The following is a 17,555-nucleotide window of genomic DNA, read 5'->3' on the forward strand; positions in this document are numbered from 1 at the left end:
AATAGGAGTTCCAGACGGAAAAATTAGAAAAAATTTTAAGAGGCAATATTCAAAGAGATTTTTGCACAATATTTCCAGAGATTACAAAAATAATGAATCCCCAAGATAATTCATGTATTTAGTTTTAAAACATGAGAGAGTACAACAAAAGGTTTATAATAAAAAGCAAAATCTTCTTCCTCAGTCCTCCCTACCCCCCTGCCCCATACCTTCCTCAGAGGCTACACTCTGACAAAATTGTAGTAATTTCTTATCTTGCTATTTCTTGATTTTTTTTAAATGTGAGAGATCTGTTGACTTTCCTGCCTTTGGAAATGATTGAGTTAGCTCTCTTTTATAAGCATGGACGCACACGCACATTTTCCCTCACCCTATTTTTCCAATATATCTCAAGTTTTGGTTAAATAAATATTCTGTGTTTACAGCATTATTACTATGTAAAAAGTGTTCCCTGCTGAGCCTCATTGTGTTCTATGATTAGATTTCCTTTCCCAAACAACTCTTCATTTTTTCCTGGAGCTAATTATTACATTGGGTTTATTTGCTTGGTTTCTGTGTCACTATCAACAAATCCATTCTCAAGCTCTGTCACTGTCACTAATTCATCTGCTCAGTGTTGGCCACATTATGAAACCTATCATTTCCATTTTTTTCTTGGATGCTACCTTCCTGGAGGCCTCAATTCTCTTGCTCCCGTTTGTTCTATTTGCTCTTTGGGCCCTTGGGTCAACTATGTCCTGGAGTCTGTGTCTTTCTCTTCCTTGGTTTACTTTTTTCTTATAGGGAGCACATCCACCAGTATCTTCTCAAGAAAAAGGGTATGTAAGAGACTTGATTGCCTGAAAATGCCTCTAGCCTACCTCACATTTGATTGATATTTGACCAAGTATTGAACTCTTATTTAAAAATAATTTATTTCAAAAGCTTGAGGTCATGTTCCATTGTTTTCTGCTTTTTAGACTTTTCTGACTCCTTGCATGTGACTTCCCTTGCTCTCTCACCTGAAAGGTATTAGGACTTTCCGGTTTACCTCTGGTATTCTGAAATTCTATAATGATTCTACTTGGATTGAATTTTGGTTCGTTTATTATTCTAGGAACTCAATCCATCAGTACAAATAAATTTCTTATATTTTTTTCTTTGATTTTCTTCCCACACTATTTTCTCGGTATTCACTTTCTTCAACTCCTAAATTGACCTTATTTTATCTCTTTTCCCATCCTCCTTATTTTTGTTTTTGTTTTTGTTCTGCTTTCTACAAGATTTTCTCCACTTTATCATTCAGCCCTTCCATCGATTATTTATTATTATTATTTTTTAGTTATATTTTTAATTGCAAGCACTCTTTATTGTTCTTGGATGTCCTTTCTTACTGCATTTGTCTTTTCTGCCATGGATGCGATTATCAATGTGAATATTTCTTATAGGTTTTTTTTTAAGTTTTTTCCTGTTCTCGACATTGTCTCAGTTTCTTCCAAGTGAAACAGGAAAAGTTCCCTTGTTGCCCTCCCAGGGTGTGTGATGGGGGTGTGACTTGCTGCTTCAGCGCCCCACTGCTCAAACCTCTAGGGGAGCATACAGACAGGGAGACTGTGGGGGTCTGACCCCATGGCAGTATCTAGGCGTGAATGTTTACAGCTGAAGCCCCAATGGGCATGTGTTACAGGGTGCTCTTTTAGTTTTGCTGTCTATAGGCGCCTTGTTTTAACCAGCTCAATTAAACCTCTATCTTGTCACAAGGACAGAGGGTTTTCTGTATCCTGGGTTCTTTCCTTGGTGTACCGGAAGAATCGGATCATACCCAGTGCCTGTCAGTACGTTCCTCTGGATGTCCAGCCACCCGTGTGTTCCTCCCCTGATGTGCTTCTTTCAATATTCAGCCGCCTGTGTGTCTGCCTGCTGAGGTCTCAGAGTTTTTATAGGCCCAGGATGGGGGTGTGGCAGGCCAGGGTGTCTTGGGAAATGCAGCATTTAGGCAGGAAATGCCTGTCTTCACCTAGGTCCATGGGGGTGGAGCCCTAGCCAGGGACCCCACCCTCCCCTACCCAGCACTTCCCTTCCCCCATTCCCTGTCATTTAAAGGGACCATGCTCTTCCCTTTCCAGCACTTGCATATCACAAGTTCCTTTCTTATGCTTTGTCTTGTTTATTTCATGTTATGAGTTTTCCTCAAATGTCTGCTGGTTCCTGGCTGTCCATTCATATCAGAGAGCAAGACTGCGACGGATGATTAGAAGTTCTCTGTTCAGAGACAGCGCTTGTTGACTGGTGACCTTTCTCATGGAATGAACAAACAAATTCAATTATTTTGTTGTGGCATCCCCACATTTCAGTTTCACTAAGTCAGTTTAGTTAGTTTCCAGAGAAAGGCTCTTATAATTTCCTAGAAGGTGAATCTCCAGCTCTCTGGGAGCCAAATAGGTGAAAGGTTCTGGAGAAATATCACCAATGAATGGGTGTACTTTCACTTCACTCACCCTTGCCTTTGGCCTCCCCTGGTCTCTGGTTTAACCCCTCAAGTTAGGAAGCATCCTTTCTGGTGTTGAAGTGGGAGCTGCATAGGCTTAGAGAAGTTATCAAGGGGGTTGATTTCTCTCTATGTAAAATCACTATCAATTCTTCTGTTTTTAGTTTCGCTCCACAAGTGTACCTCTATATAGAGGAACCTGGACTGATAAATTCCTGAGCCTTTCCGAGTTTCTGTGGAACACGCAACCTTCTTCTTGTCTAAAACTACATACACACACACACACACACACACACACACACACACACACAAACAAACCTGCATGCTTATGGACACATTCTGCCTCCCCCTCTCTGCTCAACCACCGCTCATCCATCTGCTTTCCATCTTCTGAAATTTGGTTCACATTCTTTTCCATTGCAGTCCTTCCCAGTTTTTCATTTTATCCTTGTATGCCTATGCCTTTTAAATAAATTCCCTACCATTATTTTAGTAGGAATTGAAAAGGCAAGGGAGGATTGAACATTGGTGTTTGCTCTAGCATGTTTGCCCCAGTCCATTCAAGCCGTATCTGGAATGTTTGTTCAGACCCAATCTGACCCCTCACTTGTGTCATTAAGGGCAGAAAGGCCTCTCCCTGCTTATTTTTCAGGCCTCATTTTTTGTCCCTCCCCTCCCCACACCTTCCCATCTATCTCTGCCCAGTCAATGCTCTGGCCATGTTTTGATTTTTATCTCTGGACCATATTCTCTCTTGCCCTGGGCTTTATGCACATGCTGTTACTCTTAGCACATCCCAGCTCTTGCTCCCATACCTGGCTAACTTGTAGTTATCATGGAGGTCACAGCTGAAGATCAGCTTCTCTAGAGAGCCTTCCCTGGCACTAACTCCCTTTCTAGGGCTGGGTTCTCATCTTGTATCACCTAATTCTTTCCTGATTGAAGCACCTACCACATTATATGTTCCATGAGGACATCTTAGCTAATTTACCTGGCACATAATAGGCACTCTAATTTTTGTTGAATGAGGAATGACTGTTTCTTTCTCTGAACCTTTTTCACTCAGTGTTTTCACTGAGTATTTGCTGTCTTTGCCTTCAAGCCTTGCTTATATTGTAGTAATGAGTAATGGCCCAGCAAGTCAGATATTTCAAATTTATCCATCTGTTTAATTTTTACTCCCTTTTTCTGAACTAAGAAATACTAAAATGTGTAGAAAAGCTGAAGTAAGTAGAAGTGTTTATACCTCATTTTGTATACTTACAGGTTTTATTTCAAATGTAAAATTAACAAAATTATGTCTTCCAATATTAATTCTGGATGAGGTCAGTTTCTGTGGCTTAAAAATTAGATAGCAATATAATCAATTTGAATTGAATCAATACTTACTGTCCTAACATTTAATGTGGGAGCCAAAAGAAAAAAAAAAGTGGTTATGTTGAAAGTTGGCTTTGCTGGTAATTTTGATATATTCAGGTTGTGGATAGGCAAATGAAAAAGAAAAAAAGACTAGATTTTTTATGTCCATCTGTTCATGCTTCAGAGATCTGGAAACTGAAGTTTTAAATTTCCTGGTTTTATTTTCCTGGTTTATGCAGTTTTAAGAAGGAAAATGACAGAATCTCTCAGAAAAATGAAGGAATATAAGTAAAGACAAGGAAAAGTAAAAGGTGGAAAACAGTATCATAGGAAAGACATAATAGAAATGGAGGAATATATTAATTTAATTAATAACATTGGACCTTTTTACAGTTAATGTATCTCTAGGCGTGAGTACAATTCTTTGATTAGTATACAAAAGAAAAGAAGATAACATTAAAAGTACCTGCCTTAAGTGGATGGCTAAAGTATAAGAACTAATAAGAAAAATATGTCTTGAAGAAAGCATGGGTCTCTAGTTTATAAAATAGGCTCAATTATGAAAGGGCCAATGGAGTCTTGGACTAGAGTTTTTAGAATGTTGAATGTTTCTCTAGTAACGATTAAATGCCATGATGACCTTTACCACTATTATCAATATAAAAAATAATGGCCAGTAATAACTGAGTTCTTAATATGTGCCAAGCAACATGGAAACATAATTCTGCAAGGCGTTGTTACTATTATCCCCATTTTACAGATGACATAATTGATTCTTATAGAAAAGACTTTTCTCAGGTCAGCTAAAAAGTGACAGAGCCCTTAATTTACAACCAGTCAATATGCCTAGACCCCTTTATGCCATTTTGCCTCATAACAATAAGATAATCATTAGACTTGATTAGATGCTTAATCCTTACCTCTGTGAGAAGTCCAGGACTAGCCTCATTCTTACTGTACAGATGAGAAAACTCAGGTTTAGAAAAATTAAATGACTTTATTCACAACCAAATTTTAAAGAAAAACTCCTTTCCTGAAACACAAATCTTTAAATTTTTTAATTCATTTTAATTTTTTAAAAAGTAACATTTGGGCCAGGCACAGTGGCTCACACCTGTAATCCCAGCATTTTGGGAGCTCGAGGTGGGTGGATCACGAGGTCAAGAGATCGAGACCATCCTGGCCAACATGGTGAAACCCCGTCTCTACTAAAAATACAAAAATTAGCTGGACGTGGTGGTGCATGCCTGTAATCCCAGCTACTCAGGAGGCTGAGGCAGGAGAATTGCTTGAACCCGGGAGGCAGAAGTTGCAGTGAGCTGGGATCGTGCCACTGTGCTCCAGCCTGGTGACAGAGTGAGACTCTGTCTCAAAAAAAAAAAAAAAAAAAAAAAAAGTAACATTTGGCTTTAGAATAAAGTTCACATACATTTTCTCCTTTTTATTCCCCAAATTTTCTCATCAGTTTTGATAGCTTGTTCATCTTTCAAAATAGTATATTTTTGTCACTATCAACATAAATATAGTGTCTCCTTCTCTGTTACTTTTCTGATACTCTGTTCAGGAAATTTGACCCATCATAGTGTTGTCCCATTGCCCTTTTTCCGCCATAGTATTCAGTAAAATCATGTCATATTCCAAAGGAGACTCTGTAATTGGAAACACTGTCCTAGGGGAATTCTTATATTTGTTTGGAAAGAAGAAAGTAATCCTTTCTTCAACAGCAGTACGTTTTCCCATCCTATTTTCAACCTGCAAATGATGGCTTCCCCTAAAATATCTTGGAATAGAACACATGATTAGAGACCATTTTTAGGGTTTCCATCAATGCTTTATTGATGCTATAGGAGACATTTAATTCCAAAGGTAATGAGAACACTTGTGAACAAGGTAAATTCTTACACAGAAAGAGCAAATGTACGTGGGAAACAGCTATTTCCTCTTGCTTGGAAGAGATAACTTCTGATCCATATTGGGAAAATATTTTATTGTCCTATACTATCATCATATTAAGTGAGGTGAATAAATAGAAGCTTTTGAAACTTGGCTTCTGAGTTTCAAATAGAAAAAATGATGAACAAATTATTAAGTTTGAAAAAAGTTAGGTCATTTGAGTGATAGAGATAACATACTTTAGTAAACACAGTTTAGTTTAAAGATTATATGGGTAATTTACAATTTGGGGGGTTAACAGACCAAAATCAGTATGTATGAAATGTCACTATATGTACTGAAAGCTTCATTGTGCAGATACAACCTCTTGCACATAGAAGGATCTTAAATATTTTTTGAATGAATATTTGCTAACTGAGTCAACACAGTGAATCGTTCACTGACTGACTAGGGAATGTAGTGTTACTCAACGTGGCTTAAATATGGACATCATGTAGGGGAGCAAGGAATGGCAAGTTTACTTAGATTTAGTCAGCTCCTACTACACGTCACACCCGACACATGTTCTCCTTTTTAATGCTCTCAAGAAATTTACAAGCACAGATATTACTATCCTATTTTACAGATTAGAAAACTGAGGTTCAGAGAAATTAACTGATTTGAATAAACTCCAAAATTGAGGAAGTGCCAGTACAGTCTCTGTACCAACACAGCCTGGATTCTCACCACTTCAACATAACCTGTTGCTTGAGTGGAGTAACTTGAGGTGCTTCACAGAGATTTCTTTACCTGTCCCCCAAAATAATCTTCCTCACAGGCTTACTGTGGTACCTGAACATACCCCATTTGTGATTACTTCCGTTGAATTAAGGTATTGCCTCTGTTGAAAGGTATAATGCATTGAGCACAAAATATGATGAGTGCATTGTAACAATTTAAGATTAGTTTCCAACAAGACCAATAACAGCCCAGCATGATTCAGAGCTGGATCCAAAATGGGACATAGTTTCAAGATAGGCTGCAAGGAGACCCATAGTGGCAGTGGTGGGTGAGGGGAGGGTGGGTATGGGGAGTTACCTGGGCACTGAGAAAGTAGTATAAAGACCTCAGGAAATTGACCACCAGTGGGCGGAGAATGCTTTAAAGTGGAGGTAGGAAAATAAAGATTTCCTGTTTTCAGTTTAGCCTAGGGCTCTGCCAAACTGTGTTGAATTACTAGAGTAAACCTTGTGTAAACGAGAGAGTTTTGTTGTTGTTCTTAGAGAGCTCTTTTTAGGGGGGAGTGGGGATCGTGAGAAGTGAGTGTACATATGTTAGCAAGGATGGCTCTGGGTTTGATAAACATTTGTTCTGGCAACATGTAAGGTAGCTTTTCTTATTCTCATACATTCATAAGGACCTTAAATTTTCTGCGTGGGAGGAATATATCCTAAAGGGATTTTATAAAATTGAATAAGACAAACTGCTCATACTAGTAGGCAGTTAAATTAGCAATGTATACAATCTAAACACTTTGAAATTAAGAGAGAATGGGGAATTTAGGCATAATTATTTAAGTTAAATAATGCTAATCACATAAATGGTGTTGCCAGAAGAGGCCATATAAGCAAATGGTATAAATAAGGTTATCTGGAAAGTGTTAGATTTTCAGAAATGACTCATAGAAATGGTAGTGGGAAATAAAAATATAAAAGAATAGGCTGCTGGAAATAGAACCATCTTTTCCTTATAGCAGCCCATATATATCCCAGCTATTGAAAGGACAGACATCAGGAAATGATGTACCTTTTAAAGCAGAGAAGAGAAAGCTAAAGCTTCTCTTTTTAACAATGGAAGGTTCTCTTTTCAATGGAAGATGCTGTCTTTGCTGAGTGTCATATCCCTGGGACCAGACATGGCTAATGAGGTCAGTCTGATAACTAGAAATTTTCTTTCCATTTCAGCATGTATTACTCAGGCCAATAAGTAGGGTTTGCTTGTTAATTTTGACTTATAGCTAGTCTCTGTGGATCCTGTTTTTCCTATCTTATCGCAGATTCCTCATAGTTCAAGCAAGACAGTCTTGCTCAGTATCCTCTCACAGAATGCTGTATTTCATGTTGGCTTTAAAAGTTTGTACCATGAGAAGCAAAATTTCAGGCATCAAGCATTGAATACTTAACAACATAGCCTCACAGCCACGGTGGGGCTAGCGGGTATTCCCCCAGAGCATTTGTGCAGTGTGCATCATGATTGGCTCATCTGTGATTCAAGTTTATTTAAATAATGTTCTGCCAGAGTTCCTTTCTGAAACATCCTTCATAGACATGTGCCACCTATTTTATGAATATTAGCTGTTAGCCATTACCGGTAAAGAAGAGCATGCAGCCATACTGCAGCCGACCAGCCAAGGATAAGTGTGTCTTTCTGTTTAATGTTGTGGTCTCCAAACATCTCATTTTAAATTGGGATGGGTTTCCTTGCTTTTGATTCCGTTATTTAGTGAAGATAGTGTGACGGAGGAATGGGGGTGTCTGTGTACGCATGAGAATGCCATATCAAAATTTTTACTTTTATACTTTATAGGTTATATAAATCTGCTCATCATATAAGTGATATATTGGACACATGTGGGGTAGCATGATTTTTTAATTATCTTTGATATTTGCTTATGTGGCTAGATTCTAAAAATGTTAATTTTATAATTAATTTCCACCACATTGTTTGGCAACAAGGAATAGTTTTTGTTGTAAGTCACCCAAGGCCTTAGATCGCTGAACTGCCTCAATGTGCCTTCCCAGTTAGTTTTGGAAAACTTATTTATTTTAATTTCTATTTTCCTTCTCCTCAATTTGGTTTCTATCCAGGGATCTACAGAAATCATTTTGATAAAAACTGTTGATATTTTTTCTGCTGTCATCCATATTAGCCTTGAACCATATCTTCTGTCACTTTTTCACTGGTTCTCCTGCTTTCTTTTGGACGTCCTTTTGTCTACTGATATGTCACATTGGTGTATGGCTTCAAGTTTGGATTTCATCATTTTCCCACATAAATGTATTTCTCATTCTTTTTGCAATCTCTATTATATAAAATATGCCACCGCCCATCTGGCTGCCCCATGCTTCTCAGACTCTGGCTGTGCACCTCCTAGGGCCTCAAGTAGTATTTCCCAGAGTATCCTTTGTTGACCATTAATTCTTAAGCTGTGTCCTGCAGGGGTGGGTGAGGAGGAGGCGGACAGGTTTCTTACTCCAGTAAGCTTGGGAAACAATTATCACATCCCCATCACATATTAGGTACTCAATAGGTACTTACTGAATGAATGAGTTAATGAATGAACATATTTATAATATATAGTAACATGTACTATGGGAAGTTAATAGTAAAGAAATGTTTAACTTTATTTAACTTAGCATTTTCCAAACTTGTTTTCCCACAAAACCATCTCTGGTGCAACATCTACATGTGTCTCATGGAATCAGTGTTGCACAAAACACACCTGTGAAACACCAGCCTGAGGGATACAACGCTGTGGCTCTACTACTCCTCCCTCCCCCAAACCTGAGCTAGAACGTGAGACACGCTGAACTTCATCAACTCCCTCTCTCCTTGTCTGCCCCATATGTAGGCCAGTTTCCTTATTCCACTTACTAACACCCTCATATCTCTTCACTGGCTCAAATATGGAATAATCTTTTATCAGTTACACACGCTCTCTCTTTCTCTTTAATCATACACTAATTAATTAATTTTCACCTGCTATCTTCCAAATGTGTTTTGAGAAACAGGATGACTAATAATCTCTGTCATATGGACTTTTACCCTTGGGCATTTATTTATGAGATTCTGTAGGTTGAACTTACCATAGTAAGTACTTTTTATTAAAATCTCTCAAAAAGACAGTTGTAAGGAGTGTATTCCACCATGGCATGTGTTTCAGCTATGATATTCTATTCAACAGCACATGAATCAACATGAATGTCCAAAGTTGACTTGTTTTGTGTTAACCTTATTGCCTGCCTTTTGACTACCTCTGTGAGTCAACTGCAAGTTCTCTAGCCTCTCGACTATAGCAGAAATAAGCTAAGGTGCCCAGAGCACTTCTTTTGCTTACCATCAATCTTAGTGGCATTTAAAACTGCTCTCAAATCTAGTCTTTTCCCGGCTGATATGAAAAAGGCAAAGGCCTTTGGTTATTCCTACAGGTCGATCTTAGGTTTGTGTTTGGACATGGGGACTGTGGTGAGGGGTATACATTTAGATCTAGAAAGTGCTTGTTCCAGCTGTGTCTTTAAACATTGCCCAACATAGCACTGGGGTTTTGTGGCAATGCTTCTGGAACCATACTGGCGGACAGAGGTGGGAAGGAAAGGAGTCTGAGGGGATGGGCAGCAGGAGAGGGGCTCTGTTTCTGTTTCACATATTGGCTATTGGTTGGAAAGGAGTTGGGGGTGGAGATCCCATGGCTAATAACAGATTGGAAATGATTATGGCAATCCGAGTATTTCTAAAGTTAGAAATAGGTTCTGATGGAGTTTCTAAGAGATTTGGAAACAGGAAGAAGCATTCTGTAAGATGGGCAGTAGAATTTACTTAAGAAAAATGGGGAAATTATTAAATGGGAAACCTGACATATGTGGATTACTGTTTTTCTTCTGACCCTTTCTTTTCTCTCTTTCACTTCTTACCTCGGGACCTTTTCTCTTCTCATTAGCACCTCCACCAGAGTTGGAACTGGGAAAGAGAAAGGAAGTGTTCAGACATGTGCCTATTTGCATAGTCACGTCATTGAATTAATGCCAGGACAGCACAAACATTCTGTCCAGTTCTATAGAAAAGCCAGTTTCACCCCATCAGTAAGGTATTATTTTCTTTTTTTTTTGTTTTACTAGCATAGAACAGTTTATTGCCAGGCTTCTCTTAACTGTACATTATAAATAGTGTCTGATTAAGAATGTTCTGGATGGGTTAATTAGTGTGGTGACTATTATTAAGCAAACTGCTTGTTAGTATTATGCCTATTTGATCTTGGTATTGATGTGAAGTAATTGACCATAGAGCTACATTTAGAAAAGCTGAAATAAAGTTTTTTTGATTTCTATTATAGCAATAAATTGTTTATATTAAACATGTCTATGAAAATATGAGTTTCATGACACGGAGAATCAGAATAGATTGTGTGGGATGGTGGATGTGGTTGGTTTTGTTTTGTTTTTAGTATTATTAATACATTTGTTCAGCCTAATTCAAGACTAGCTTTATTGTAACAAAGTAGTACAAAAGTGTTTCAGCTTCTGCCTTCATTATTACCACAGAGTGTATGAAAACTAAAGTGTTTTTAACTTTCCCCAACTAAAGGATATATCCTGTTAGATTTGGCTAATTGCCTAAATACTTCTTTTGGTGACAATCACTATAATGAATAGATTATAAGAAAAATATGAAAAGATACTATAAACAAGGAAACCGTAGCTTGTAACTACCTTCTTTCAAGTACCGGATTGTTATCTATATTATTTATTGGTAGCTTGTCCAGTTCTATTATTAAGGTTTCCTAGCTGTAGCATTTCCATAGGGAATTGATTCCATGAGCTAATAAATTACACCGTCAGGGAGTTTTTCTTGAAATTCAGCTTAAATTTTCCCATTCTTAATTTCATCCCGTTACTCCTGGTTATACCCCCTTGTACCAAGCTAAATAATTATTCTTTTTCCTTAGAAACTCTTATTATGTACCCTTCTGTTTGTCACTTAACCAGGCTATTCATAGTTAGCTCCTTTAATCTGTCCTCATAAATCAATTCTTCCATTGCCTTAATTATTATTATTGCTCTTCTAAACACTCTCTAATTTTCAAACATACACAGTTCTCAGGTGCCCCAGATGACATCAGCATTTGCACAGGGTTCTATCCTGACAGACTTAGTGTCTTCCTTCCCTGTACAACAAGATCCAGAACTAAATGGCATCAGTTCGCTGAATCAAATCAGCTGTTGCTCATCTTGTCCAATTCAGCATGGTCTAAATGGTGTTTTCTATGTGCCCTACCTCCATTCAAGGTTTATTTTGATTTGTTTCAATTTTGTGAGATTTGTAAGCGTTTTGGTTGCTGCCCCTATTTATATTCTGCATCTTTCCATGTCCCTATTCACTATGACCTATCAAGTCAGTCATCTGCAACTTGTCTTAACATGGGATTCTATTCATCCTTGAGAACATTTAGGGAAGGTGTTGAATAAAAGTAGGCCTCACACCCTTGCCCACAGCTAAATTCCTTGTCAGTTACCAATTCCTGTTGTTTACAACCCTTTAGCCAATCTCCCATCTCTTTTAATTTGCAGTTTTGCTCACATGCTGGCCAATATAAATGAATTTTATGAGTAAGATGGGTCATGATACTGTTTTCTAAAATGAAAATATGTTGTTTGAATCCCATTGATTTTTTTTTTTCTTTTTCTTTTTCTTTTTTTTTTTTTTTTGGTGAATCCTTCATGAGCTAAGTTTGTGATTCTGTTAAAATCCTTATTAAGCTTGCCTGGCACTCTTTATCTGACATAAACAAATAGGTTACTTCAATTGCTTTATTGTTCTCCAGATATGTACAGATGTTCCTTCTCTTACCATTTGTTCCATTTCTTTAGGAGAACTGAAGATAGTGTCATAGTCATTCTATTTTTTTACCTTTTCTGGTGATCAATGGCAATTTTTTATGTTGTGTTTTAGTTTCTAGAATCTCTTCAGTATTTTGAATTTGTTTGCAGAAGAAGTTGATTGGTTCCCACCATAATTTGGGGCCTATGCAGTTTGAAACTATAGTCTGTAAATGCCCAGGTTTCTTTCCATTTTAAATCAAGGACTAAATTTACTATTTTATTAGGGCATATTTAAGGGGTTAGTACCATTCTTTGTGTTTTGTCTTTCTATATACAATCATCTCTTTATTACTTGGGGAGTTCTTATGTATTTGTTTGAGTTTCCTCAAGGCATTTGAAATTAGAATAGAAATTTAAAGATCTTTATGAAACAAACATAGAAGCCCCCAAAACAAGCTTTCTGGTTCTGGAATGTACATAGGGTCCTACAGCCAAAGACCTTGTTTCTAGCTCCTGTGATTCCTCCATTGTTTCTTAGTGTTGCCTATCAGCCCTTGTTTTCAGCCCTTTTTAACGCCCTCTCCCTGTCTCCACAGTGACTGTCCTGAGGCCTCAGTGAGTTTCTGAAAGCCCATCTCCACCTCTGTTCACCTCACTGAAATAGATGAACTGACCTAGTGCTTTAATGAGGCAACTCCTTAGATTCTACACCTGCCACCTAAAGCTGTTTTGTTTTTTCAGCTTCATTTCTCTCTTTTTCCCTCAGCTTTGCAAGAAAGCGAGGTTCACTATCTTTACAAGACCCTGCTTGCTTTTCCCCTACACCATGATCACCATGTTATAATGTTTTTCTCCTTCCATCTTATAAGATTTTTCTGTTTCTTCAGGATCCTGCTTCCTTCCCTAGCAAGTATTCCCAAGTGAATAACACTGTGCCCATGTGCCTCATTTTTAAAAGTCCAACCTTGCCTTCCCCTCCCTTCTCTCTACCTCCTTTTCTCTGCCTCTCTCTTTCATACACAAACCCTAGCCTCCTGCAGTCTGATTTCTGCCCACACCACTCTTTCAGCAGGAGCAGAGAGTGGCCTGTCGAAGTAGCCAGTGACCTGTGATGTGACAAGGCCAAAAGCTTCTTGTTTCTGCTTTGTAGCACCTCTGCAGTGTTTTATGCCCCATTTTACACATTCTTTGAGGGTTCTTGATTCATTTCAATAATGTGATATTACTCTCTTGGATTCTCTTTCTACTCTTCCAGATGTTCCCTTCTGCTCTCCTTCCATGGTTTTTCTTTTTCACCTACCTCTGAAACCCATTTCTTCCCCTACACAACAATTCAGGGAGGCCAAGTTTCTGGATGGGGCTCAGGAACTCTGAGAAAGGACTTGGTAGTCTGGCCCAGTCTACCCCTCTAGACCTTACATCCAGACCTGCATCCCAGTCTCTTTGGGTTGCATGTTATTTCCTGAGGAGTTGTATTTCTTCACCCCTTTTTCCTTTGATCTCATATTCTCTGACTCCAGAGCTTCCCTGACTCTGTCTTGCAAAATGCTTTACCTAAAGCCTTCTTTAAGCCTTTATTGAGCCCCAAGTCAGCATTAATCTCTTACCCTCCATTAAAAAAAAAAACTGGAATGGCCATTGTATGTATAGTATGTTCCGGCCTAGGTTAGTTGGCTGTTCTTGTGTCTGTCTCCTACTCTTCTCTAAGCACTAATGGTTTGCTTTCCAATAGACGGTGAGCTCCTTGAGGATAGCCCCTCTATTTGTATTATGTGGCTTACAGGTTTTAAGCTATAATTTTTTAAGGTTTCATTTTATTTTGATTCTCTATCGATAAGTAACAGACATTGAACTCTGTGTGATAAAGTGTCATGGAAAGATAGGAGAGAAATGATAATAAAAAAGATATTAAAATATACTTCAGGAAACATTAGCCAAGTCAATTTAATACAAAGTATATTCAGATGCCCAGGAATACAGAACAGTCATGAGCAGAAATGACCAGTGTTAATCAAGGAAGTTTCAAACATTTTTGTAGGTTAATGAACAAGTATGGCCTGAAAATAAGCACTGGGCCATGTGGTGATTGGAAAACACAAAATGGAAATCCAGAAGGATGAGTGAGGGAAGAGTGATAAACCGTCTCTGTAATCTTATGTTTTATGATATGTGCAGTGCAAGTTTTATAGCCATAGAAACTCTTTGGAAACTATTCAAAGACAGCCCAGTCCAATTTCAAACTTTTGAACTTCTCTTAGTGGCTACTACTTTTTACACTTTTTCTGGAATTTTTGTATAACATCTTTATTTTTTCTCAGTTTTATATATAATCATTATGTACTTACAGGAAGGTAAAGGACAAATTTTACATATTTTTTTCCACTAAAAGTATATTGCATTCTTTTTTTGTAACAGATTCATGCCCAAGCACAAAACAACCCATTTAAAGAAGATGCTCGGCCTTAAAGGAAATGGCGGTGCGGTTCTGTCCATGGCCCTTCCTTTTCAGCCAGAGCAGAGAGATTCAGAGGATTTATTGAAGAATTTTAATTCAGAGTGTGATACACACTGTGGCCTTGATACTGCACGACAAGAATATTTGGGTAACTCATTAAGACAGGAATCAGACTTGAAAAAGTCCACCTCGTCAGATAATTCAAGCTCTCATCATGGTGAAAATAAACAAAATCTGACTGTTGATCCCTGTGACATTTTGGGTGGAGTTGATAATCAGCAAAGACTGCTACACATTGTCTGGCCTCACAGGTGGTAAGTCAAGGCATGCCAATTTAGTAAGAGTTGTAGAACTGGTAAAAGAAAATATATTCTGTTGATTGACATAATAATTTGCTCTTCTTATTGCTTTAGAAAAAGATTATTTTAATGTGGTGGTATTACTAATGATCTGCCAAGGTGGTACTACTAAATATCTTCACATGAATGGTCATGTGCTTAGATTAAATTTGAATTACAGGTAATTATTTGCTGCAATTTACTCAACTAACAGTAGTGGGTAGGCACTTCTAGCATATCAAGTCTTGTTCAGAAAGTTTCAAAATATAAGAATCAGATTCCATTTTATGCACACACACACACAGTTATCACAAAACTATTTCATATATACACACTGATACAGCAATATTACCATTAAAGCAAGAATAATTTCCATTATTTACTACCTTGACCAGTTTCAACAGGGTGGCTTCATTTTACTTGTCATAAGATGTATATCAGTACATTTGAAACCATTCCCTTCACTCAGATGCCTCTGTATTGTGCTAAGCAAAATACTTTCTAGCCAAGTCTTTTCTAAACAGAGGAAAATCAACTGCAGTATGTGATCTCACCAAATAAAAACTCAAACTTAACCCTGGCTCCTATAAATTAGGATTTAAAGAAGTAAAATGTCCTGATAATCTTCTGGTATTAGGCATGAACATTTTAATCTAGTTTTTATTCCTCCCAGTTAGTTTAATCTGCATGTGGCCTGATTAGAGTACACTTCCCCCACAGATTATGGTCTCTTTATTGCAGAGATGCTAGGCTGATCATTAGGTCCGATTTTCTGAGAGCAACCGTTTGCAGGTGAAGTAATAAGCGCACCACACCGGCCGGGCAAAGCGCCTTTGCCGAGGATTTGCCTTCCAGCACATTAAAACTCTAGAAGCTCTCCCAGTTGATCTGCAGCATCTGGTACCTAAAGGGATTTTCATCTTTAATTCTAAATGTATGAACGTAAAATGTAGGGATTGAAAGTTGATGTGGAATGTGTTTTTGAATTTGTTTGTGCAACTTCATACTTCCAGCATAGCCTTTCTAAGGTAGTAACAGGTATATTTAAATCATATTTTACTTCGAATGTGACAGAGTTCAATATTATTTAATGTGACTTTAAAATGCAGTGGGTCTAGATGAGATTAACCTGTTTGAAGGTAAAATAGATGTCATCATTTACTCCCTTCTGAAAAGCTTTTTCTTTTATTCCATTAACCTTTGGTTGTCTCTGAAGTACTATTTATTGCAGGAAAATCAGTTCTAAAAGTTGGTTCCAGGGTATCATGAAAATGTTAAATTAAATAATTTCTAGTCTGCTTTTACAAAACAGCAATATGGAGGAAAGAGTGAAAACCATGTTATTCAATACTTTGCACAAAATAAGACAGAGCTATGTTAATAAAATTAACAATATTAAATTGAATAATTCCCTGTCTTCCTTTGTATATTTTTGCTTTAATTTAATTTAATTGCCTAAAGTTAGTTGCTTAAAGAGATGCAGCATTATGTTTGTGCACATTCTTATTGTTAAAGCTAAATTATTTTTAATTTGGAGAAGAGGGAAAAAAGCCGCATCAGCAAGAGTAAATGCCAAAATATAAAAGTAACACATTCATCCTTACGGGTAATATAGTAGAACATTGGAAACTTGGAGGTTGCCAGACACATAGCTAACATTAGGGCTAATTTTGAAAATCTAGCGTGCAGTCAATTTTACTGATGCCTGGGGACATACAAGGTAGAAGCTGACAAGAGAACTAATTTTGTTTGGGTTATTTACTGCTATGCATCATCCGCAGGTTCCCGCCTGACACACAGCTATATGAAGGGGGATATTATCACACACTAAAAATTTATGTTGACATTCGATATTTGTTCAATATGTCAGGAGTATTACTTTCATAATCAAAAGAGTAAGAAAAAGAGAAAAGAAAAGCACTTTATGCTCATATAGATATATCTTTTTAATAACAGTCTATAAGGTTAATATAGTTTACCTTTGAGAGTATACAATGAAAACAAGCAGGGTTAGGAGGGGAAATGACAGAAAGCATCAACCCGAGCTGTTTGTTTGCCATTACCTAAGCGAGCCATGTCAGCTCTCTGGCCCGCGTCTGATAGCTATTTGTTGTACAGAGAGCACAGCATAAAAAAAATATCAAACTCTTAATACTATTGTGTGCCCATAACCATCTGTCACTGCTAGCCTGGAGATGAGAGGAAGATTACGAGGAATAAACACTGAGCCGCCGAGCATTGGTAAAGCCTTCGGGCAAAAAACTCTTGTGGGGACATCAAAGACATTCTAATTCCGAGGCAGTCAAGGATTACAGTGTGTAACCTGTGCTGACAACAGATAAATGACTGGCAATATTGTGCCAGAGCTGTTGGGTCCTGCATGGAGTACTGATGATGATGATGATGATGATGTTATCTTGCAGAATGGACTCTGCTGGGATAATTTTATGATAAAACACTTTTTTCAA

General features: G+C 37.7%; 1 protein-coding gene across 28 annotated transcripts in view; it reads left to right on the forward strand.

Annotated features, from left to right (window-relative positions):
- The window catches only part of GTDC1 (glycosyltransferase like domain containing 1), a 385,416-nt gene that overhangs the window by 310,704 nt on the left and 57,157 nt on the right, over nt 1–17,555 (forward strand). For 14 of the 28 annotated variants that reach the window (XM_057301394.2, XM_057301398.2, XM_055108476.2 and 11 more), the window contains one exon: nt 14,710–15,063. The exons of 2 other annotated variants lie outside the window; for them this stretch is intronic. In XM_057301394.2, the coding sequence (XP_057157377.1) occupies nt 14,710–15,063 (354 nt within the window). Of the gene's footprint in view, nt 1–10,415; nt 10,563–14,709; nt 16,490–17,555 lie in introns of those variants that run through there. 12 more of the 28 variants (XM_034954037.3, XM_034954039.3, XM_063595146.1 and 9 more) reach the window with 2 other exon arrangements.

The sequence above is a fragment of the Pan paniscus genome, chromosome 13 (genome assembly GCF_029289425.2).
Source record: "Pan paniscus chromosome 13, NHGRI_mPanPan1-v2.0_pri, whole genome shotgun sequence".
Taxonomy (NCBI): domain Eukaryota; kingdom Metazoa; phylum Chordata; class Mammalia; order Primates; family Hominidae; genus Pan; species Pan paniscus.